The 26,232-nt window shown below is 37.2% G+C and overlaps 1 protein-coding gene across 1 annotated transcript in view; it reads left to right on the forward strand.

The window, feature by feature from the left end:
- itga10 (integrin, alpha 10) overlaps window positions 1–26,232 on the forward strand; it is a 68,344-nt gene that overhangs the window by 31,820 nt on the left and 10,292 nt on the right. The window contains exons 6-17 of the mRNA XM_067402753.1: window positions 2,596–2,710; window positions 2,803–2,930; window positions 6,997–7,145; window positions 12,076–12,226; window positions 20,021–20,186; window positions 21,738–21,811; window positions 21,894–22,038; window positions 22,168–22,316; window positions 23,524–23,667; window positions 23,916–24,119; window positions 25,734–25,864; window positions 26,039–26,205. Coding sequence (XP_067258854.1) covers window positions 2,596–2,710; window positions 2,803–2,930; window positions 6,997–7,145; window positions 12,076–12,226; window positions 20,021–20,186; window positions 21,738–21,811; window positions 21,894–22,038; window positions 22,168–22,316; window positions 23,524–23,667; window positions 23,916–24,119; window positions 25,734–25,864; window positions 26,039–26,205 — 1,723 coding nt within the window. The remainder of the gene's footprint in view (window positions 1–2,595; window positions 2,711–2,802; window positions 2,931–6,996; window positions 7,146–12,075; window positions 12,227–20,020; window positions 20,187–21,737; window positions 21,812–21,893; window positions 22,039–22,167; window positions 22,317–23,523; window positions 23,668–23,915; window positions 24,120–25,733; window positions 25,865–26,038; window positions 26,206–26,232) is intronic.

The raw sequence follows: 26,232 nt of genomic DNA on the forward strand, positions 1-26,232 counted from the left end.
TTTTTATTATCTGCTTTTATTGTTATTTTACATTTATTTTAATTCCTTTTCTTTGAAAAGCTCTTTGAATTACCATTGTGTATAAAATGTGCTATATTAATAAATTTGCTTTGCCTTTCCTAATAAACAACTAATATCTTAGTCATATGCATGCTAATAAGCAACTAGTCAATTGTGAGAACTGGACCCAAAACTAAAGTGTTACCTGAAAAAGCAACAACTCTCCCCCTGAGGTAGTTGGTACAGTACAGCTTCCTTTAGTGTATTAAGCACTAAGCAGTGAACAGAATGCACTCTTGCATAGGTCATGTTTTTTGCAGGGCTGATAAAAATGTACAAAATAATCAGAATAATGAAAAATATAACCTGTGCATTACGAGTGTTACAATTTAAACTACCTAAACTATATTTAAACATTGAAAAGCATTTTCAGCGTTCGCTCCGTTTCAACGCACAGTTGAAAGCGCGAGCCTTTCAAAGGCAGAGAAAGACAAATTTAATGTGTGCGTGCATCTAGAAGACTTGTTTTCAAGCAGCCATTCACACATGCGCTGTTCTTCTGCTCTTTTTCCTGTTGTGATGGTTAGCAAACACTATTGCATTACCGCGCGCAGCCCCTTCTGGATTAGAGTGTTGATCACCTGTGACCTATTCGTCGTCTAACTGTATGAATGATGTCCGTACTGTATATCCCTAACAGATAGATGAGAGAAAAAACAAGCTAAAACCTCACCTGACCTAAAATCCGACCAGAACAGCTAGTCTTCTTAATATATTCATGGGTTCAGCCTCTAAAATTCTTTTACCCGCACACACGCTCTCTCTTCCACACACACAGGCTTTTTGTGTTGGGTAGAACGCAATGAACCAGATCAGTCCAGTTCTGGAGCCGCTCTGCTGTGGCTTTGGTGGAATTGCTGGGTGGCTTTCGCCAGTAGTCAGACTTTTTATGAGAGCAGGCGAATGTTTTGGCGGAGGGAGTCAGGGTATGTGTGTTCAAACAAAAGTATGTTTTTGTGTGTGTGTTTGTGTGAAAGAGGGTTAAACAGAGAGCAAGTGAGCACAGCCTTTGGGATGGAGTCACACATAGTTCACCATGGTGTATGCCAACTAAAACTAGCGCTCACAGTGTGAATGTAATGAGCCCCACATTGCACATTCAAATATCACTAACCAAAGCATCTTTTTGAATGTACCTGTTTGAGGATTTGTGAGTTTGTGTTTGTTCCTTTGGTCAGTGCTATAACAGGATAGGAATGTGACTCAAGCCCTTTGTAATGACAGGCCGTGGAAAAGCCATAACACCTCTCACCCTCATTGCCACTTCACTTCTGTCTCTGACACTCATTCTATCCTTTTTCCTTTCCCTTTCTCTATCCTCCCATCCCTCTGTTACAGGCCTTCATAATAACAGGGTGGGGAATTGCAGAACTTTTACCCCCTTTAACCACTTCTTCCAAACCCGTCTTTCTTTTGTCTCATTCTCCCTCTTTCAACTTTTGGTATGTTTTCTTTCTCTCCATTCTTTCCCTCACCAATCCTCACAATGGTTTTTCAGGCACATAAATGGTACGCTTTGAAGACGTACTATTTTTATGTGTTTTTTTGCCCTTCTCCCCCCAATTACCACCAAGTACGTTTAAATTGCTTCATTGCAGGAGCAGCCGCCAACTCTGTTAAAGCATTTATGACAATAACCGACATTTATCAACAATTCTCTGTTCATATCGTTCCTTCTCATTTTCCCTCTCTTCCCAGTCTAATTCTTTCTCCCTCTCTCTAACCTAATTTAGTGATTATTCCCCATACCAAACAAAGAAGAAAATTTACAAATCCTTCTCCTAGGCAGCAATGAAATGAATTTGAGAGAGCAAGACTTTTGCTTTTCAGATGTTTCTACAGAGATGACCAAATAATTCAGACTCAAATAAAGACCCAAAGTTTTAAAAGAGATGTTAACAATACCTGAACTCTGGTCAGACCTATAATTTCAATATGAACTCAATGAATCAAATATTTAAAAAAGCTTAAAATTATCTGAGCTGCCCACATTCATTTCATATTATATACTGTATAATAATAATATGTGAAAATTGTGTGCATGTATTTTTTTTGTCTTATTTTGTTATTATCTCCTATAAGGAGTTTCAGGATATTCATTTGATACAATCTCATTGACACAACCATTCAAATGTTTGGGGTTGGTAAGATTTTTAAAATGTTTTTGATAGAAGTCTCTTATGTTCATCAAAGCTGTCCTTTTTTTGCTTCTCTCTTTCCTTCTGTTTCTCTCTCCTACTTCCCCTTGTTCACTTCACTTCAGTAAATTTTATTGGTCTGACCAGCACATAGCGCTACCCTCCCTTTAAACAGAGGAAATTTGTCAGAAAAAAGCTCAAATACCAGACTTAACATTTACACAGAGAATTTAATATGCAATACTAACAAATTTGTGCACATATTAAGCACATGTTCTGTGAACGAATGCTCATAATATGTCTGCATTGTACCACAAGTTTTTAAAATTTAGAATAAAGGTGATACTACAGATGCTGGATGACTTGTTTAAAGAGACTTTTTCTGTGTGATCTTTAGGCCTGCGCTCCACTGTGGTCCCAGGAATGTGGTACATCTCTGTTCAGCACAGGAATCTGTGCATCTGTCACCAATGACATGGAGCCCAAGGACATCATTGCACCCACTGCCCAGAGTGAGATAAACATCCTCTGTCCATCTGACCTGTTCAATTTAATGAAAAAATCATATTTAACTGAACTTCTTTTGTGTGTGTATTTTTCACAGGATGCACCACATACATGGACATAGTGATTGTTTTAGATGGTTCTAATAGTATCTACCCCTGGTATGAGGTGCAGAACTTCCTTAGCAACATTCTCAGCAAGTTCCACATAAGCCCTGAGCAAATGCAGGTATGTTTTTTGTTTTTTTCCCACTATTAATGGAGTTCCTGTTTACTTCGTATTTTAGCAAGTGGGTTTTGAGGGATTTTTGCTTTGTTTTGTGATAAAAATGCCTTAAAATATGTTCTTCCCAGATTTGACTCACATGTTTTTGTGGTTCTAAATAATGGTTCCTCTTTTAGTTTTAATTATGCATTGCTTATTTTTGCCATAAATTCAGAAGAAAATCTGAGCTTGAGTTAACATCAGTTTTGATTGAGTAACTCATCTGGTGAGAGTTTGACATATTTAACCATCAAAAAAATAAATTTTTATTTTTTTAATAATTTCATGAATATATAGCCAAAAGATGGGCTCCCATGGGAATATCAGGGTTTTTCAAGGTTTTCCAGGCCTGGAAAAAATGAACAATTAGTAAAATCTTCTGTAAAAAAACTGTAATTACAACAACTTTTTCTATTTTTTTTCTCAGTTTATTTTGTGCTTACAGTATATTGAATATATTGAAGTAAGAAATGAATCTTTGTAAGTGCAGTCTGTATAAAAATTATTTTTAAAAATCCTTTATTTCAAACGACTGGAAAAGTCATGGAAAAATCATGGAAATTCATTGGTCAGAACATGTGCATAAGCATACAGCAAAGTGAATGAACAAAACCTCTACTCCTAAATGATGTACTTTTAGGTAACAGAGACCTGGCTGAGGTTTTGACAAATGTGTAGAACTGACTTTTAACCTTACATCCTGTCATCGGCAGCTCTAACACAGATCTAGCTTTGATGCATTGAGCCGGTATATGAGCAACTGTGAGTAACAGAACCGCAAGCCAGTCTGCAGAGAGAACTGAGCCCAAACAGAAAGAGCGGAAAATAGATGACATTGTTAATGTGAATAGACAGAAGATGTGGTTTCTAGAGGAGAAGGGATAGAGTTGGAAATGTATGAATGTATACCAGAGAATAAAGAGAAGATGGACTGATTGATGCATGAGTAGATGTATGTATTGAGAGAGATGGATAGACGAATGTGTGTATCTACATTCCTAACGTGTGGGGTTTTTTTAAATGTGAGATATATAAGGCGGTAGGCAGGCTGGGGGCAGCACGAGGTAAAAGGAAATTCCTCTGGTTTGTGGCGCATATCTTGCTCCAGCAGATTTGGGCCTTCATGTTGGTGGGGCGGAGCGCATAGTGGAGATGCCAATCTCTTCTACATCTCATTCTAGAGTTATCCACTCTGCACAGATTACTGCTGCTGTGTTACTTACAGCAAATTACCTCAAACATCTGATAGCCCTTTTATTTTTATTACTTTTTAATGGCAGGGACCCCAAATACAATGACCTGTTATGAGGAAATGCTATCTTCCTAAAATATAAAGGCAAATCGTTTGAAAGTTTGGGGTCAGTAAGATTTCTTTCTTTTTTTATTTAGCAAGGATGCATTAAAGACATTTATAATGTTACAAAAGAATTCTGTTTCAAATAAATAAAGAAATCAAAGAAACCTGTGATGGCTGAGAGATCAGCACACTGCAAATGAAGAAAACATGCAAATAGAAAAACACCAGCAAATTAAGAAAACATCATCAGTTTGACAACTCATGTGCTGCAAATACTCACCCACCAAATGTGGGTGTTAATGTCCTAAAACCTAACCTCTAATTCGTACCTGCCTGCTCCAGCCTAACAAGGAGGCTAAAGACCCCAGTCTCTAGCGTCAATCTTGAGTTCAGGGGAGTGAGGTTTACACACACAGCTCTTACTAGCCTATGTCCGTTACACTCACCCCCCCTAAACCTCACTCCCATCCAGGTCTCGGCACCAATGTAGCCCCTCTAGTTCGTACCTACTCTCTCCTAGTGGTGCGCGAACCCGTGCCCATCTGCATGGGAGGTGGGCACTCTAACAAGGAGGCTAAAGACTGCAGTCTCCAGCATCAATTGCTAGAGCACCTCTTGAGTTCAGGGGAGTGAGGTTTACAAGCACAGCTCTTACTAGCCTATGCCTGTTACATATAAAATATATAAATTTTTTCAATTATAGTATTTTAAAAAGGCATCTGATATAATAAACTAAGTGCAATGTAGTGTCAAATATATTGATTTTTCGAAACATATTGATATTGAAATATATGAAATGCTTCCAATACCCATTTTCCGCAGAATATATACACGATACCAGCTGCTCTTTCTCACTGTCTAATCTTTCTGACAGCGAGTTCACACACAAACCCGCTTCCCCTCACTCACTCATTTTATTTTCTCCGAATGAATATTGTTGGTGTTACAGGGCTTGAATTTGGGCGTAGGATTGCACGTATTGTGCATATATTTACTGATTCCCACAGATTTTGTGCTCACACCCAAAGTGCGTGCACATAAAGCCGCCTCTCAGAACTAAACTAAGTTCTTTTTCGCTGCTTATTGCGCTTAAATAGTCAAATACACACAAAATAATGTCAAAATGCCAGTCTTAGCGAGTATTCGCTAAAACTTAACTGTATTGTTATATAATTGTTGGAACTGGCACTTATAAACACTAAATGGGTAAAAAATTGCAATAAAAAGGCTTAGTTTTGGAGCCAAATGTTGGAATTGGAACCAATACCTCTGTTTTTTTTTATAAATAAAAGCCAAATGCTTGATCATTTTACAGCCACATCATTTTCACTATGCATTATTTGTTTTGGTTGTTTAAAAAAAATTATCCGATTAATCGATTAATCGGCCGATTAAGTGCTAGATTAATCGATTACAAAAAGAATCGATAGCTGCAGCCCTACCTGTGATGGCTGAGAGATCAACACACTGCAAATGAAGAAAACATGCAAATAGAAAAACACCAGCAAATTAAGAAAACATCATCAGTTTGACAACTCATGTGCTCAGTATTCACACAAACACAGTCTGTTATGTTTTAAGTGAACATAAATAGATGACGCATGTGTAACAGTATAATGGATCCATGTGTCAGGTCTTAAAGTGACAGCAGCCTAATATACCTGCTGCCAAATTATGAGATATTATGAATATAAAAATATCTTTCTGGCAGTTCTTCCCCATGGTATCAATGTCAAAATTCTGGCCTGTAAAAGTGTCAGGTAACTTTGAAAAACCACTAGCCATGGTGGCTGGTGAGCAAAGAAGTTAATGTCAAGCACTCACAACGCAACCAAATACAGAAACGCGCTGCAAATAACAGAAACCACAACAGAAATGTTTCAAGGGGACCCCAACAAGTGACGGACCTGACTGGGACTGCTTATTTTTCAATGTCTACTCTTCAGTGGTGTTGTCGATCACCTGAAAGGTGAGGGTTTTTTTATTCTGATCATATGTGCTTTGTTAGTATTTGCTGCACATTTCTGTATTTGGTTGAGTTGTGAGTATTTGCAGCACGTGTTGCTAAACTGATGAAGATGTTTTCTTAATTTGCTGGTATTTTTTCAATTAATCGAGAAAAAAAATCACAATCTCGATTCATACATAAATGCGATCTTCTTTCTAAATGATGCCAATTCACTTACACGTATTCAGATCACACTGCATTTACGTGATCACTTATTTACTTTACAACAATCCAAGATGCTATATCAGTCAAATTTATTGGTCACACTGTCACTGTGTAAAACAAAACACAGGCCAGAGATTACTGAATGATTCAGTCATAAATCCCGATCACTTCTCTCCTCTCTCTAACTCATTTACGGCGTTCTGCTGTCATTCAGGTAATGTGTAACAAGGAGTCAAACCTAACCAGTGGTGCGTTTCCCAAAAGCATCGTTAGCTAGCATTAATTTGATCTCAAACAGATTCATTTCAAGAAAGATGTTCACCACCTGTGTGACTAGCTAGTTTTGTTCAACAATGCGTTGTACTATGGCTGTAAAGCAGCGAGTTATGTCGCTGTATGGGAATCACACTCCAGGATGCTCAAACAAATATGTCAAACAAGGAAACAGTCCTCATAATGTTATAATAATATGTTTCTGCTTATTAACTGAGATGGGGAAAAATGTTAAGGTCAAAACTGAGATCAACTTTAACTTTACTGTTTGTGACTATGGTGTGTAGGTTGGTGTCCTGCAGTATGGGGAGATCTCAGTACACGAGTGGTCTCTCAGGGACTATCAGACAACACAGGATGTGGTTGAAGCCGCCAAGAACATCAGTCGTCAGGAGGGACGGGAGACCCGCACTGCGTACGCCATCCAAATGGCCTGGTATGACAACCCACTGCTCATTCAAAACAAATGTAGCACAGCCCTCTCTCCCTCTCTCTCTCTCACTCCTTTTTGAAAGTTATCGCTTTATGTACATTTTGCCCTTAACCTGATCCCCACCACATCCAGAGATAATGTAAAGTGTGTGTAGCATAGTTGAGTCTGTCTGATCAATAGAGCCTTTGTTTTCATGTTGATGCTTTTTAAGGTGCCTCCTCAAAACTGTAATTCCATTCTTTCCCCAGAGACTTGCATACATGACCAAAGATTTGTTTAAAGAAGCTCATATTCATTCTCTGTGTCCCATTCACACTCCTTCCATTCCTGTCATTTCTGCTTCTGTCATTTTTCTTTATTGGCATCCCAATGCCGAATCTCTGCAGCACACACACATATATACACACACGAACACATGCAGAACACTAACCATAGCTGGCACTTGCTGACCACAAAAGCAAAAGCTCACAAAATGAAACTTGTCTCAACTGCTGGAGAGAAACTCTACTGTCTGAAAACGATATTTAAACAATCTAGTCTTATTAAAGTCAAGCTATGCATTTTAATAGGACCATATCATGGAAAACATAATTTCACTTACTTTGAGAAAAAAACTTTTTAGCGAATTGAACACTCAGCTTACAACTTACTCTATTGTGGCTTACAATGTGAGGTTCGCAATAAAAGTCAATTAATTAACAAAAATGTTCAGGAATTTAGTCAGAAATCTCTGTCAGTGCTAAACAAAATCCTTCATTTTGTCTTCTCCACAGAAGTTGAAGAGTTTCATGGACCTTTTTCATTTATAGCAGGTCCTTCATCTCTCTTACTGTGTTTATGTGTTTGTGGTGTGTTTGTGTCTTTGTCTTTCTACACAATTAAATACTCATTTAAGACTTTCCATTCTCTAGAAGGCACACATTAGACAGACACACTCTCACACGGTAGATGAAGTGATAGCAGTAGTTGTGTGAGGTGAGGAAGGTTGTCATAACATTCAGGTTTGCTGATGCAGAGAGGAGAGAGCTGGCTCAGCAGAGCTGCAGGTGTGGTCACCATCCAGTAGACTTTGCCTTCGCCCGTGCAGCTGTTCAAACACACATGACCATGTTCATACATTCACACACACAATCACGAACGTGAGAGAATTCAAATATAGTAATTAATTCAAACACACAGTAAAATGAAAGAGAGTGTGAGTTAAAAACCACATAAGTCCAGATGTAGCACTCAATAAAAGCACAGCAGCCTTTAAATAACACCAGCCCCAGCAATTAACTGACTTATTTGCTCAAATCACTTTCCCTGCAACTCTTTCTTTCTTTCTTTCTTTTTCTTTCTTTCTTTCTTTCTTTCTTTCTTTCTTTCTTTCTTTCTTTCTTTCTTTCTTTCTTTCTTTCTTTCTTTCTTTCTTTCTTGCTTTTTTTCTAGCTTTGCTTGCTTGTTAGCCCTTGTGAAATAGTACACTTTAGCATACTTTTAAAATGAGTACATACTCATACTATAGAATATACTTGAGTGTAAACTGAATGCTGTAAACTGATTTTTTTCAGACACTTAATTGCGTGCTTTAAAAATGAACTAATTGTTATATACTATTGAACTAACATATTGCATATAAAAATTAGTTCAAAAGTCTGGCTACACTGCCAGAATTGTCATCTGGGTTCATGTAGAACAATTCGAAGCTGCAGTGAAACTAATTTTGACCTTCAACTGTTTGGTGCCCATTGAAGTCTACTATAAGGAGAATAATCCTACAATGTTTTCATCAAAAACTTAAATTTTTTTTTTTTGACTGAAGAAAGAAAGACATCTTGGATGACATGGGGGTGAGTAAATTATCAGGAAAAGTTTATTTAAAATAAATCTGCATTGTTTATCTTTTTGATCTTTAATTCATAAAATTAGCAAAAATCTAACCTTTCATTGAAGGAAATGTATTGAAAGTGGGGGGAAAATGACATTATGAAATAAATGTTTTTCTCCAAAACACGTTGGCCACAATTATTGGCACCCTTTTATTCAATACTTTTTGCAACCTCCTTTTGCCAAGATAACAGCTCTGAGTCTTCTTCTATAATGCCTGATGAGTTTGGAGAACACCTGAGAAGAGATCAGAGACCATTCCTCCATACAGAATCTCTCCAGATCTTCCAGATTCCCAGCTCCATGTTGGTGCTTCTTCTCTTCAGTTCACTCCAATCATTTTCTTTTGGCGTTCAGGTCAAGGGACTGGGATGGCCATGGCAGAAGCTTCATTTTGTGCTCAGTGACACATTTTGTGTTGGTTTTGATGTTTGTTTTGGATCATTGTCCTGATGGAAGATCCAATCACGGCCCATTACTGGATTTCTAGCAGAAGTGGTCAGGTTTTGATTTTTTATCTGTTTTGTATTTGATAGAATCCATGATGCCGTATATATGAACAAGATGTCCAGGACCTCCAGCAGAAAAATAGGCTCACAACATTAAAGATCCAGCAGTATATTTAACCGTGGGCATGGGGCACTTTTTATCCATGTGTGCACCAAACCCATCTGGTGGGTTTGCTCTTTTTTTAGTTTTATCTGACCACAGAAGCAGGTCCCATTTGAAGTTCCAATCAATTCTGACAACTGAATATGCTGGAGATTGTTTCTGGATGAGAGCAGAGGATTTTTCTTGAAACCCTCCTGAACAACTTGTGGAGATGTAGGTGCTTTTTGATCATTTTTTTAGGCTTTCTTAGACTCAAGACTCGACTAATCTCTGCAGCTCTCCAGCTGTGATCCTTGGAGAGTCTTTGTCCACTCAAACTTTCCTCCTCACCGCGTGTTAGGATTTTTGCTAAAAAAAAATGAATGGGAATATACTTCAGAGATATTTTACTCATAAAAATTCTAGGGGTGCCAATAATTGTATTAATTGATTTCATAATAACCCCCCATCCCCCACACCCCCACAAACACACACACACACACACACACACACACACACACACACACACACACACACACACACACACACACACACACACACACACACACACACACACACACACACACACACACACACACACACACACACACACTTTAAATTATTTTCCCTCAATGACTCAATGAAAGGTTAGAATTTTGCTAATTTTATTAATTAAAGATCAAAAGAATAAACAATGCAGATTTATTTTTATAGTCATTTTTGATCATGTCTACCAAGGGTGCCAATAATTCTGACCACAACTGTATGTAATTTCATAATTATTGTCTTTGAAATACTGTAAAAGTGTACTGACAGTTGAATATACTGACAAGCATTTATTAACCTAAAATCTACTTTAATGTAATTTCTATTGAAACTTGTACGTCATGTATTTAAATGTATTTGTAATGATGAAGTTGCAATTTAGTACATTTAAAATATATTAACTAAATGTAGTATTGAATAACACCACAGTTAAAATTATAATCAAGTACTTATATATGCTTCACTATGTTAGTTTCAGTGTACTTCTTAAAAGCACAACAAAAGATTTTTAAAGCATAATGATTTAAAATGTACGTTGCAATGTCAAAGTAAACTTTTTTTTTAAAATATGTACACTTAAGTGATCTTTTATTTCATTAATATTATTTTACTTGCAAGTATAACTTTTTTTTAAAATATATACTTTTAAGATTTGAAAAACACTGCACATTCAATAAATTAAGCGCTCTTATTTTCTTGCCTGCTTTCTTTCTAAATCCCTTTCTAAAACTGCATTCATAATTGATAAAATCCCAGCCTGAAACATCTGTGTAACAAGATCTGCATTTTTCTCATAATCAAGACTTGTTTTCAAGATGTCTGTCCCTCACAACATCTTGTGTATAAACATGTTCATGAAACAAACATTTCTCTCCACCATTAAATCCTGCCCTCTATTTTTCACATACCACATCAAAACAGTCCCTTGCTGTTTTGTCAGGTCTCCTTTTGTCTCTCTGTGTGGTAAATCAGAGGGCCATTTTGTTTTTCACGTTTTCACTATTGTTTCACACATCTACCATTATTCTCCTCTCCTCTCCTCTCCTCTCCTCTCCTCTCCTCTCCTCTCCTCTCCTCTCCTCTCCTCTCCTCTCCTCTCCTCTCCTCTCCTCTCCTCTCCTCTCCTCTCCTCTCCTCTCCTCTCCTCTCCTCTCCTCTCCTCTCCTCTCCTGGATGTAATTAGGCGGAAGGCTGCTGGTTGTTTTTAAACTCTGCACTTTTGCGGGTAGCCACATAGTTATATTTAGCTAGAATCTGGACGACCGCCTGAAAATCACTAAGTTGACTAACGCTGACTGTGCCACGAAACTTACATCTTGAAGAATGCAAGTCACCCTCACACAAGCAGCACAGAAACCTGCTGCATGCCATGTATCGACTGCCTATTAGTTTGTGTTTGTGTGAATTTTAGTAAGAAATATGGACCATATTCAGATTTATATATGTCTTAAATTTGCAGGAATTATACAGGGGTCCCAAAAAATATTTGAAAACTTAAACAGCACTTAAAATATGTGTTGTATTTTGTCATATAACTAAATATTAAACCATATGGCATTTATTTGACTTATATATAGAACAAACAAACTATTCAAGCAAAACTTTTGGGGCCACTGTACATGACTTTAACTTTTAAATATTTTTTATTTTTTTAAAAATCAGTAAAATCATTCTAATATGCTGATTTGCTGCTCAAGAAACATTTCTTATTATAATTGATGATAAAAATAGTTGTGTTTCTTGCTTTTTTGTGGAAACTGATTTTTTTGATGAATAAAAAGTTAAAGAAAGCAGTATTTATTTGAAATAATATAAATTTTTGTAACATTTCATAAAATTTCGTTACTTTGATCATTGTTGAAATTTCTTTAAAAACATGTTACTGACACAAATGTTTGTGTTTAACTGTTTTCTCACTCATGTCTAGCACTGAGGCCTTTAGTCCAGACAGAGGAGCAAGGGAAGGAGCCACTAAAGTGATGATAGTCGTGACAGATGGAGAGTCCCATGATGGGGAAGACCTTCCTGAGTCCCTGGCTGAATGTGAGAAGCGTAACATCACAAGATATGCCATCGCTGTGAGTACAAATACACATTCATACAATAATTAAACATGACCCCTGATGTAGACTGGAAAAACCTACAACCCCTCCTAAAAAAATAGCGAGCAGGAGAGTGTATTTCTGAATATCAGATCCCCACTTAAACTGACCATAATTGGCACTGCTCTATTTTCAGTGTCTCTGCTCAGCTCCACCCGGTTCTCTCACTCTCTGTCTGTGCTTGAATGATAAAGCTGTCTTCCCTCATTCTTTAAACAATCATAACCACATTATTGCTGCTCAGAAATAGATTTAAATGGGGTTCCTTGCCATCAGAGGAATGAACCACACCCTAAAACCTCTCTACACTGACACCCTACCCCTCTGGGTGGGTCATTTGGAGGACTTCTGCATTCTGCCACCCTAAACCACAACAGCAAAAGAAAAAGACAAAGTGAAGCTGCCTCCACCAGAGCCTGGGGTGTCAGTGTAGCCAAAATGTCTTCCTCCATCTGTATCTTAAAAAACACAAATACTTACTAGGAAACTCAAAGGGTGTGTTGGTCCTATCTATTTTCTGTCTATATCCATGAGCTCACATCTATGAACTGTAAATTATGGACAGTTGGGTCTATTTTGCATTACTTTCAGATCTATTGCATAAAAAATATATTATCTGACTTCAGCATGTTTTTAGGGTCATTTAAAATGAAAAAGATAAAATACCAATACTAATAACTGCGTTTTTCTGTATTTCAACAATAAGTGCAATTACAAATTATACATTATATTTAGTGTATAGTAGTATTTTTAATAGTATTATATTATATATAGTATAGTTTTATATATATATATATATATATATATATATATATATATATATATATATATATATATATATATATATATATATATATATATATATATATATATATATATATATATATATAATACTATAGTATAGGATTGTAGTATATATAGTTTAATAGTATAGTATATTTGTTTAATGCACTTTTGACCGTAAAGCAGCAAAAAGCTGATATATTAATTATAACTAGACGTGTACATTTTCTGAAGAAATTGTAAATGTAAGTAGATTTTATTTATATAGCACATTTAAAAACAGCAAAGCTGACCAAAGTGCTGAACAAAGAAACACTGCCGTATGGTTGCTATGGTGCTGTAAATGGTTGCTAGGGCATGGCTTGACAGTTTCCAGGGCGAAACTAATAGACTGGATCTCAGCCTGAATCAAACAAACCAAACGTCATGTCTCTATGATGTTCTGGTGCTGAGATATGGCTTATTCATGCTGCCATACAGTTGCTAGAGTGCTCTAAATGGTTGCTAGGGCGTGACTAGAAAGTTTCCATGGTGACATTTAATGAATACTTGCCATTCTGAGTCAAAGAGGCCGCCCACTTGTCTCTACGACGATATGACCCACAGATATCTCTTACATTTTTTCAATGGAAGTCTATAGGGTGGTTAATAAAGTGCTCTAAGTGGTTGCTAGGGCGTGGCTATGAAGTTTAAATGTCACTATTTATTGGCTGCTTAAGCTGAGTCAAATAAGCCCACCATCAACCAGGTCTTGACCAGGTCTCCCTGGAAGAAGAGATTATGATATCTCAATAGGATTTTCCTCGATAAATAAAGGATAAATAAATAAATAAATAAATAAATAAAGACTCAAGACAGGATTCTGATGCAAAGATATGATGTCACATTCTGTCCAATGTTAAGTCTAAAACAGCAAGTATACTTAGTTTTTTTATGCGCACAGTCGAATGTGCAGCCTTGCAAAGTATACTTCATTTGACTCGTACATGTGCACAGGCGTTCTACGCAAGCGCATACAAAGTTCTGATGACGAAATTCGCGTCACACGCACTGTACGCTGACAAAAAAATGAAGTATACTTTGGGCTAAAGGGTTTTTCACCTGATTCTTCGCCCACTGTGCACACATTGTACGTGCTATTGCTTACATAAGTCATAGCACACCTATCCTCACTAAGCCGCATAATTTGACACCTTGTACAAACGGCGCAGATTTGTACTGAAGAAAAATAATAAGCATGTGAGATGGTAATATTGATGCTTTGCCTCGCAAACACCACTAATAACATCTACAACACCTATTTTAATAAGAGCTATGGGCCAGGAAAGGGCTGGACATATTTAAATTTACTTAACCTTTTGGTGTAGGGCTAGCTGCCTGTCTAACCAAGAGAGGACGGGTTATTTTAAACTTGCAATCTTGAAAGCAGTCTTTATTTTAGGATTTCTGTTTGGTGCCACTAGTGGCAAAGAAATTACACACTTTAAAATAGTCTGACAGTGGAACTGTGTTTGAACTCCTTAACAGATATTGGTTTCCTTTCATCAGGCTGTTCATGATTGCAGTCATATATTGTAATGTCTGCAGGCAAACAAGTTTTTTTTCCCCAATCAGACATTCCAACAGAACATATTTTTTTACAGGAGGAAAGCTGATAGTTTGGTCTAACTCATGGAGAGCGCTTGCATATTTTAATTGTTGTATTTGTAATAAGACCATGGTAACCACATGTAAAACATCCATGGCTCCTCATTACTATGACTAGATGTGGCTATAGTTTCTGTAAAACCAACAATGACATTTGTTATTAATAAGTGGCAATAAATATGTTGTTCAGTGTTATTTTAATTATATTTACTGTATATATTATCATAGTAGGTCTATTTATTAATATTTTGAATTAGGTTTTATTTTTATATTTTCAGTTTTTGGTTTTATTTTAGTTTAAATTTTAGTAATTTTATGTGCTTTTGTCATTTTTATTAGTTTTTTATTTCTGTTTAGCTTATGTTTTATTTCATTCCGTTTTAGTTAATTCTTCTAAAATTTCATTTTATTTCAGCTTCATTTCAATTAACAAAACTAATTTTTAATAGTTTTTAATTTACAACACTTATTGTTATTCTTATAATGAATTCTTATTTGCTCATTTTCATATTAAATTATAAAAAAATAAAACAGTTATATTAATAATATACAAACTCGACTAAAAAAAAGTTAGGAGACTGTACAAATTGTGAATAAAAACAGAATGCAATGATGTGGAAGTATCAAATTTCAATATTTTATTTAGAAAAAAACATAGATGACATATCAAATGTTTAAACTGAGAACATGTATCATTTTAAGGAAAAAATAATTTGACTTTAAATTTCATGGCATTAACACATCTCAAAAAAGTTGGGACAAGGCCATGTTTACCACTGTGTGACATCCCCTCTTCTTTTTATAACAGTCTGCAAATGTCTGGGGACTGAGGAGACAAGTTGCTCAAGTTTAGGAATAGGAATGTTGTCCCATTCTTGTCTAATACAGGCTTCTAGTTGCTCAACTGCCTTAGGTCTTCTTTGTCGCATCTTCCTCTTTATGATTCGCCAAATGTTTTCTATGGGTGAGAGATCTGGACTGCAGGCTGGCCATTTCAGTACCTGGATCCTTCTTCTACGCAACCATGATGTTGTAATTGATGCAGTATGTGGTCTGGCATTGTCATGTTGGAAAATGCAAGGTCTTCCCTGAAAGAGACGATGTCTGGATGGGAGCCTATGTTGTTCTAGAACTTGGATATACCTTTCAGCATTGATGGTGCCTTTCTAGATGTGTAAGCTGCCCATGCCACATGCACTCATGCAACCCCATACCATCAGAGATGTAGGCTTCTGAACTGAGTGCTGATAACAACTTGGGTTGTCCTTGTCCTCTTTAGTCCGGATGACATGGTGTCCCAGTTTTCCAAAAAGAACCTCAAATTTTGATTCATCTGACCACAGAACAGTTTTCCACTTTGCCACAGTCCATTTTAAATGAGCCTTGGCCCAGAGAAAACGCCTGCGCTTCTGGATCATGTTTAGATATGGTTTCTTTTTTGACCTATAGAGTTTTAGCTGACAACGGCGAATGGCACGGTGGATTGTGTTCACCAGCAATGTTTTCTGGAAGTATTCCTGAGCCCATGTTGTGATTTCCATTACAGTAGCATTCCTGTATGTGATGCAGTGCCGTCTAAGGGCCCGAAGATCACGGGCATCCAGTATGGTTTTCCGGCCTTGCCCTTACGCAGAGAGATTGTTCCAGATTCTCTGAATCTTTGGGTGATATTATGCACTATAGATGATGATAACTTCAAGCTCTTTGCCATTTTTCTCGGAGAAACTCCTTTCTGATATTGCTCCACTATTTTTCACCACAGCATTGGGGGAATTGGTGATCCTCTGCCCATCTTGACTTCTGAGAGACACTGCCACTCTGAGAGGCTCTTTTTATACCCAATCGTGTTGCCAATTGACTTAATAAGTTGCAAATTGGTTCTTCGAGCTGTTCCTTATATGTACATTTAACTTTTCCGGCCTCTTATTGCTACCTGTCCCAACTTTTTTGGAATGTGTAGCTATCATGAAATCCAAAATGAGCCAATATTTGGCATGACATTTCAAAATGTCTCACTTTCAACATCTGATATGTTATCTATATTCTATTGTGAATAAAAAGTTTATGAGATTTGTAAATTATTGCATTTCTTTTTATTCACAATTTGTACAGTGTCCCAACTTTTTTGGAATCAGGTTTGTAATAATATTTATAGTAAGTCTTCTAACATTGTTCATTTTGCAGTGCAGATAGTTGAGTAGTGCTGTTTTTTTCCATTTTGTTTTTCTCATAAGCCGCAGACATTGACAGCACATAATCAAAAAGAATGGTGCAATTTTGAAGTTTCCCCAGTACAAGCTCTAACAAAATGTAATATAAACCACTTGGATATACAGTGCAGCTAAAACACTTGAAAGAGTCCAAAGAACTAAAACAAATGTCAAACCATCTCAAAGTCATTTACTTTTCGAATTTAAATACTCCTGAATGATTTTACATTTCTACTGTGCTCTCCACTTATTGGAACGGAGGACATCATGTAAACCTGCTCCTGAATGAGCCCATGTTTTCCTCTCTTACACAAATGGTGCAGAATGGTGTCCGGATTTGCAGAGTCATCTGGGTAATATGTCTGTCCGTCTTCTCGGGGGAACTGTGGAATAAAATTATGACAGCTGGTTTTAATGCCCTGCCAGCCAAAGCATAGCTTTCATGTTTCATGTGTTTTATGTTCTCCCTTTCCCCTTTCTCATTCTCTTCCCCCTGCACAGAACTAGGGAATGGATGGAAAAGTAAAGCACTCGCGGGAGAGTAGAGAAACAACCTCACTGTATTGGTCGTGTGCCGCAGCCAGCATATGTTTTAGGCATTACAGGATAGAGATGCTGGGAATGTGAGCATAGTGGGTGGGGAAGTGGGTGGAAGTTCAGAACAAGATACTAGGAATGTGCAACAATTACCACTGCAGATAAGTACTGAAATACATTGAATATTATAGGTCTGATTGCTGAATGATTGCTTAATAACTCAAATATCATTAACAAAGTACTAGTTTGAGAACATGCTTGGCAAGTTTCCACCAGTTGCTGTCTGATTGTTTTTGAGATCAGGAACATGCCCCAACCTCAGATGAGACCCAAATAAGAAATCCTCAGATCTCTGTCCAGGGTGCTGAGCCATCATCTCTTGATAGCATGAACAATCCTCACTCCCAAGGGGTCGAGGTTTGGCTGGGTAGCATGGACCAGTTAGCCCCTTGCTGGTAGATGCTGTAACTTTTTGGGCAAAACACATCCTTCTCTTTTGACAGCCATTTAAAAATAGCTGTGCGTTCTGACAAATATTTTTTTTAAATGTATTTGTGACCTTACCTTTATTGGGATGTGACAGTGTAGAGAATTGACAGGAAGCAAAGTGGGAATGAGAAGGAGACAGGATCAGGAAAGGACCACAAGTCAGGACTAAAACGCAAGTCAGCTGAATGTGTCAGATTAATGTGAGGGCTCTTAAAACTGTGCAAACTGTAAACTGTGAGAGATAAAGTCACATTGCAAGATATTTAGTCAAATTAGTCACAAAGATATGAAGTCATTTTGTGAGATATAAAGTTACAGTTGTGATATATAGTCACATTGTGAAATACGAAATCACACTGAGAAATACACCGATTAGGCATAAGATTATGAGCACTGACAGGTGAAGTGAATAACACTGATAATCTCTTCATCACGGCACCTGTTAGTGTGTGGTATATATTTTGCAGCAACTTAACATTTTGTCCTCAAAGTTGATGTGTTAGAAGCAGGAAAAATGGGCAAATGTAAGGATTTGAGTGAGTTTGACAAGGGCCAAATTGTTATGGCTAGACGATTAGGTCAGAGCACCTCCAAAACTGCAGCTTTTGTGGGGTGTTCCTGGTCTGCAGTGGTCAGTATCTATCAAAAGTGGTGAACCGGCGACAGGTTCATGGGTGGCCAAGGCTCATTGATGCCGTGTGATCCGATCCAACAGACGAGCTACTGTAGCTCAAATTGCTCAAGAAGTTAATGCTGGTTCTGATAGAAAGGTGTCAGAATACACAGTGCATTGCAGTTTGTTGCGTATGGGCTGCATAGCCGTAGACCAGTCAGGGTGCTCATGCTGATCCCTTGTCCACAGCCGAAAGCACCAACAGTGGGCATGTGAGCACCAGAACTGGACCACGGAGCAATGGAAGAAGGTGGCCTGTCTGATGAATCACGTCATCTTTCACATCACGTGGATGGCATGTGCGTCACTTACCTAGGGAACACATGGCACCAGGATGCACTATGGGAAGAAGGCAAACCGGCGGAGGCAGTGTGATGCTTTGGGCAATGTTCTGCTGGGAAACCTTGGGTCTTGCCATCCATGTGGATGTTACTTTGACACGTACCACCTACCTAAGCATTGTTGCAGACCATGTACACCCTTTCATGGAAACAGTATTCCCTGGTGGCTGTGGCCTCTTTCAGCAGGATAATACGCCCTGCCACAAAGCAAAAATGGTTCAGGAATGGTTTGAGGAGCACAACAACGAGTTTGAGGTGTTGTCTTGGCCTCCGAATTCCACAGATTTCAATCCAATCAATCATCTGTGGGATGTGCTGAACAAACAAGTCTGATCCATGGAGGCCCCACCTCACAACTTACAGGACTTAAAGGATCTGATGCTAACATGTTTTGGCAGCAAAAAGGGGACCAACACAATATTAGGAAGGTGGTCATAATGTTATGCCTGATCGGTGTATTTCCACTGTGAGATATAAAATTACACTAATTGTGAGATATAAAGTCACAATGAGTCATATAAAGTAAAAATTGTGCAATCACACTCTAAGATATAAAGTCATATTGTGAGATTATCCTCCATTATCCCAATATTTCCAGACCTTAAATTTGAAAGATCATGACCAATACATGACTGAACAAAAAAAAAAAAATCTGATTTCTCATATTGATTAGTTGGAGTTTATCAAGTCAGCATATCCAACCAGTTGTCTTGTTGGGAAATATATAGGTACATGCCAATAAAGAGTGAACTCATGACCTGGCACCAATAGTTCTCAGTGCTTGTCATTAGTGGTGTGCTGCCAGTGGGTGTGAGCGATATTCTCTCTGTTTCCTCTGCGTAGGTGTTCTGTTTCTAGGATGAGTTTCCTCTGAGTCCTGTATCCCTTCATTAAGTGATCTATCAGATCATCTGCTTTCGCCGTAGTGGTGTGGAGGAGGTGTTGGCTCTACGGATGAGAAAATCTCTGTTGTTATTCCTCTTTCTCTACTATGTGACTTGTCTCAAACATGACGCATTGACAAAAGCCTGAGGAATCAACATTTCAGATTCATTTTCAATAAACAAGTAACTCTCTCTCCCATCCGCAGGTATTAGGTCACTACATCCGCAGACAGCAGGATCCAGAGACCTTTATCAATGAGATTAAGTACATTGCCAGTGACCCAGATGAGAAATACTTCTTCAATGTGACGGATGAAGCTGCTCTAAATGACATTGTAGATGCATTGGGAGATCGCATTTTTAGTTTAGAGGGTAAGCAGAAGAACATTCATTCTCAAAGGCCATAGAGAAAAAACTGATGTCCTTCCCTTGAAGAGCAACAGTGGTTCTTTGACCTAAAAAGTACAAAAAATCTGATTTCTTTTTAATTGATAATGTTGGTGATGTTGATTTGGACACGTTTACCACACTTGACAATGTATGCAAGTACACAAGTGACATTTATTTAATTCATAAATTTTTATGCGTGTCTTAAGTCTCAAAATACTTTTGGGGTTAATGTATATAATCTGATAGCAGAACTGAAATTTATCATACTCCAATTTTTTTAGTCACTCATTTAGACAAAATGGCTATGAACCTTGTTTTATAGGAATGACTATGCTGCAAGACATTTTACCCCCCCCCCCCCCCCCAAAAAAATGTAGGTGACATAGACATCACAAAAATAGGGAAAAAGACAGGACAAGATGTCTTTTCATAAAAATAATTCCTGTAAGAACAGGGTGTGACTCGTGTGCCATCTTGTTTCTGAGGAAAGCCAGGCAGGAAGGATGGAAAGGGAGGAGATGAATGACCTTAAAGTTGGCACAGCTGTGCATCCACAGGACACATAGGTTAGATCGGATGTACAGGAAGAAATATGATTAGCCAATGCTATGCAGTAACTGGATTTCACATTGTATGTATAGCCTATATGAGTGTTTCCCAGCCCTGTTCCTGGAGGCACACCACCACTACACATTTTCAAACTCTTCCTAATCAAACACACCTGATTCAGCTCACCAGCTCATTAGTAGAGACTCCAAGACCAGAAATATATGGGCCAGATAAGGGAGACATCCAAAATGTGCATTGTTGGTGTGCCTCCAGGAACAGGGTTGGGAAACACTGGCCTATATAGTACAACCAATAATCTTGTACTGCCATCCTGTATTGATAATGTTTACCTTGGTAGCCTATGTTATAGCTATGTTTTAGACATTTTTCCATATTTCAGTATTTTCAGTTTTTTTTGTGTGTGTGTGTGTATTAAGAGGCATGATCAAGATACAAGTTTCCCAGTGTACTTTTATTGTTCAGCAGATTTCTGCACAATTACAGATTTTTTGTAATGTTTTTGAAAGAAGTCTCTTATACCCAAGCTGCATTTATTTAGTGAACAATAGAGTAAAAACATTAATAATGTGAACTATGATTACAATTTAAAATAGCTAGTTTCTGTTTTAATATAATTTCAAAAGTAATTTATTCTTGATGAAAAAGCAGAATTTTCAGCAGCCAGATTTCAGTGCCACATGATCCTATACAGATTTGCTGCTCAAGAAACATTTCAGATTATTATCAATGTTGATAACAGTTGTGCTGCTTAATATTATTGTGGAATCTGTGTTACATTTTCTTTGATGGATTCTTTGATGAATAGAAAGTTCAAAAGATCAACATTTATTTGAAATATAAATCTTTTGTAACATGTCTTTACTGTCATTTTTAATCAGTTTAATGCATCCTATTCATATCAGATGAATACATACTATTAATTTACAGTGTGTAATTCAATGATAATGTGTTGTGCTGTTACAGGGACCCTGGGATACAATGAAAGTGCCTTTCTCATGGAGATGTCTCAGATTGGTTTTTCGACACACATTTTGGATGTGAGTCTCTATGTACTTTGTTTAAAAGTAGTTTAGAACATACAATCATGCTATAATGTGCTATATAATTTTGGGACTGTAGGATGGAATCTTGTTTGGCATGGTGGGAGCATATGACTGGGAGGGAGGTGTCCTGAAGGAGAGCAAAGAAGGGCAGCTTATTCCCTCACGAGAGGCCTTCGAGAAAGAGTTCCCCCTGGAGCTAAAGAACCATGCAGCCTACCTAGGTAACATTTCGCTTTATAAAACAAACCACCAAACAATCAGTCCTCTAAGCTTTTACCTTAACATAATATTTAAAGCTATATATTAATATTTAGTGATGGTCAGATTCTCTGTATGTACATCTGTTGCAGGTTACACAGTGTCATCGGTGGTTGTAGGTGACTGGAGGAGGTTGTATGTTGCTGGTGCTCCCAGATTCAAGCACAAAGGAAAGGTCATCTTGTTTGACCTCACCCCTGAAGGCAATGTCATAATCACGCAGGCCTTAAATGGAGAACAGGTGGCGATCTCTTCTTCATTACTATATTTATTTACACTGACACCCTCCCCTCTTCAAACACACTGTCTCTGGTACAGCACAGATCTCCATCAAACCCTTGTGTGAAGTCCAATTTTTTGAGTTTTGCAATATCCTTCTTTTCTCAGTTGATCTTTTATTGTTTTTTCTCTCTCTCCTTCTTCTTTTACACCACATTCCTGCTCTCTCTCAAAATTAATGAGCTTATTTTTATATTAAACAAAAGCAAACAGGTTTCATTTACTCAGGCCGCTTCTAAAATCTAAAGATTCTCAGAACAAAATCCACAATCAGGGTTCCCACAGTCATGGAAAACCTGGATAAATCAGGGGACTTTTAAATTGTGGTTTATAGGCCTGGAAAAGTCATAGAAATTGATAAAATCTAAAACATTTCTATAATAAATGTACAATTGTCTAAAATATTTCATCAGCCAGATATTGCTTTTGAGTAAAACATGCTTGCAAACTTTGATTTGTGGAAGATTTGTTGTTCGTTGTTAAATCGGTTCTTTTCGCTGAATCATTCAAATGGGTTGACATATTAATCTGAATGATTAATTAGCGAATCAGTCTAAATCAAAAGGATTTTTTAAAATTCTTAGGTCACAAATGAATAGAAAAGGTCAATTAAAAATTCTGAATATATTTGTGAGTATTTCTATTTTTCTTTTTCGATCTATATTGTGAATATCTACCAGACAATATTGGATTTTTAGTGTAGATGCTAATTTCTAATCTATTAGATCTCAAAAGGAATTTTTAAAGGAAATTGAAATTATAATGTGATACGTAAATGTATGTGTGTGTATATATATATAAAATATACACATATTAACATAAAACATATGTTACCATTCAAAAGTTTGAGGTTGGTAAGATTTTTTTTTTTTTGAAAGAAGTCTCTTGTGCGCTCAAGGGCTGAAATATCATTACATTTTAAAGTAACTATTGTTTATTTTCATATATTTAAATATATTCTGTGTATGTGCATATGTGTATATATTTCAATATATGTCATATTTCTATATGTATATATTTATCAGTTATTGGCCATAACATCAAAATAACTATTGGCTTAACATATCCACCTGAGTTTTAATATCGGTGCTTTCCTAATGGAAAAAAAAACATTCAAGAAGTGTGGGAATCTTCAGATTGCCTAACATCTTTTCTCTCTCTCTCTCCAGATTGGCTCATATTTTGGCAGTGAGGTGTGCGTGGTGGATGTGGATCAGGACGGAATAACAGATATCCTGCTCATAGCTGCTCCCATGTTCCTGGGAGCAGGAAACAAAGAAACAGGCAAAGTCTATATCTACTGTCTGGATGGGGTGAGAACCGCACTGTTTGTGTGATGTATATGTGAATGTTAGAGACATACAGAGAGAGAAGTGTATACAGAGGGTATTTATTTATTTAAATTTACAATTTATTCCTCTTTTTAGTCTCAAACTTATACCATTTTAGTTATAAATTTATAAATATTAAAATTAAAATGACTGTTTAGTTCGAATATTATATCTGAAACCTGCTCCCCACTATCTCTCTCTCTGTCTCTATATCTGCCTCTCTCTACCAGGATGGTTTTGCACCTAACGGTACGCTGCATTCTCAGAAGAAGGCGCAGGATGCACGCTTTGGTTATGCTATGGCTGTAGCCAATGACTTAAACCATGATGGATACGCTGATCTGCTCGTGGGAGCTCCGCTAGAGGATGACCACCAGGGAGCTCTTTACATCTACCACGGCGACGAATACTACATCATACCACAGTACAAACAAGTAAATATACCACTATACTATTTCATGTGTACAGCCAAATAAGATCACAGAGGGAAATCTGGAAATTTTATTTTTTCACCTAAATAAACAAAGTTTTAGGATGTAAAATAAATTAAATGAAAAAGAGAGTAATATTTCTATTAAAAAAAATATTATACTTGATTTTTCAGTTGAACTCTGCACTGAAATCGTTCTGATAAGCTTTTAATTTGAAATGAAAAATGTAATTGTGAGAATGTACACTATTGTTTAAAAGTTTGGGTTTGGTAAGATTTATTTGTGATTTTATTTGTTAAGATTTATATTCAATCAAAAATATTTGATCAAGAAATATTATTATTAGAATTTTCAGCATCATTACTCCAGTCTTCAATGTCACATAATTCTTCAGAAATCATTCTAACATGATAATTTGCTGCTCAAGAAACGTTTCTGATTATTTTCAATGTTGAAAACAGTTGTGCTGCTTGATTTTGAGGAAACTATAGTACATTTTGTTGGGGATTCTTTGATGAATAGAACGTTCAAAAGAACAGCTTTTATTTGAAATCTAAATCTTTTTTAACATTATAAATGTCTTTACTGTCACTTCTGAGCCATTTAAACGATTAGTTCACTTCAGAATTCAAATTTCCTGATAATTTACTCAACCCCACGTCTTCCAAGATGTTCATGTCTTTCTTTCTTCAGTCAAAAAGAAATGAAGGTTTTTGAGGAAAACAATCCAGGATTTTTCACCATATAGTGGACTTCAATGGGGACCAATTGGTTGAAGGTCCAAATTGCAGTTTCAAAGCAGCTTCAACGGGCTCTACATGATCCCAGACGAGGAATAAGGGTCTTGTCTAGTGCAACTATCGGTCATTTTTCCTAAAAAAAAAAACAAAAAAAAGTACTGTATATACTTTTTAACCACAAATGCTAGTCTTGCACTGCTCTGCGATGCGCCATGCATTACGTAATCACACTGGAAAGGTCACGCGTGACGTAGGCGGAAGTATCGCGGTAGGGTGAAAAATTACCCCAACTTCAAAATCATCCATCGTTGTTTTACCTTTTTTTGTAAAGGCCTTTTGACTTAGTCTTTGCATGTTCACTTTGTAGACGTTGGATTGGTACTTTCGCCTACGTCACGTATGACTTTTCCAACGTGATTACGTAATGCGTGGCGCATTGCTGAGCAAGATGAGCATTTGTGGTTAAAAAGTAATTTATTTTTTATTTTTTTAAATGACTAATTGATTCGCTAAGACCCTTATTCCTTGGCTAGGATCGTGTAGAGCCCTTTGAAGCTGCATTGAAACTGCAATTTGGACCTTCACCCCGTTGATCCCCAGTGAAGTCCACTATATGGAGAAAAATCCTGGAATGTTTTCCTCAAAAACCTTCATTTCTTTTCGACTGAAAAAAGAAAGACATCTTAGGTGACATTAAACTAATCCTTTAATGCATCCTTGCTGGAAAAAAAAAATAATAAAAACTTACTGACCAAATTTTTTTAACTGTAGTGTAAAATTAGTGACTACTTTTATTAGTGGTCTTAGACTTTAAGACCCCATATTACCTGTAATTTATACTTCACACACTAATAAATCTCTCTTTTTCTGTCTGTAGCGTATCCCAGGCTCCGCTCTCTCTGCAGGGCTGCAGTATTTTGGCCGTAGCTTGAGCGCTCTGCTGGATTTGGATGGGGATGAGTTACTGGATCTTGCTGTGGGAGCACAGGGCACTGCCGTCCTACTAAAGTACTCTACGCCTCATTACAATCTAGTGTTTTTATGCATCAGCTAAGTGCTGCCATCATACAAGACAGCAATTCATCACATTAAATTGTGTGTCAAACAGTAGTAAAAGTCAGGTCTGATTATGACGCATGGTGACAACTTGCTCCCCTCCTGACCTCTGTCTGTACTCCACAGGTCACGCAGTATCGTGCAGATCAATGTCAGCCTGTCCTTCCAGCCACACTCCATAAATGTGATCCAGAAGAACTGCCACAAGGCTGGCCGAGACTCTGCATGCCTTAACGCTACAGTTTGCTTCTTGGCCCTGTCTCGTTCTCCTGGCTCTTATGGCACATATTTTGGTAAAGTGTCATGTAACCAAAAAACAA

The sequence above is a fragment of the Chanodichthys erythropterus genome, chromosome 2 (assembly GCF_024489055.1).
Source record: "Chanodichthys erythropterus isolate Z2021 chromosome 2, ASM2448905v1, whole genome shotgun sequence".
NCBI classification, from domain to species: Eukaryota; Metazoa; Chordata; class Actinopteri; order Cypriniformes; family Xenocyprididae; genus Chanodichthys; species Chanodichthys erythropterus.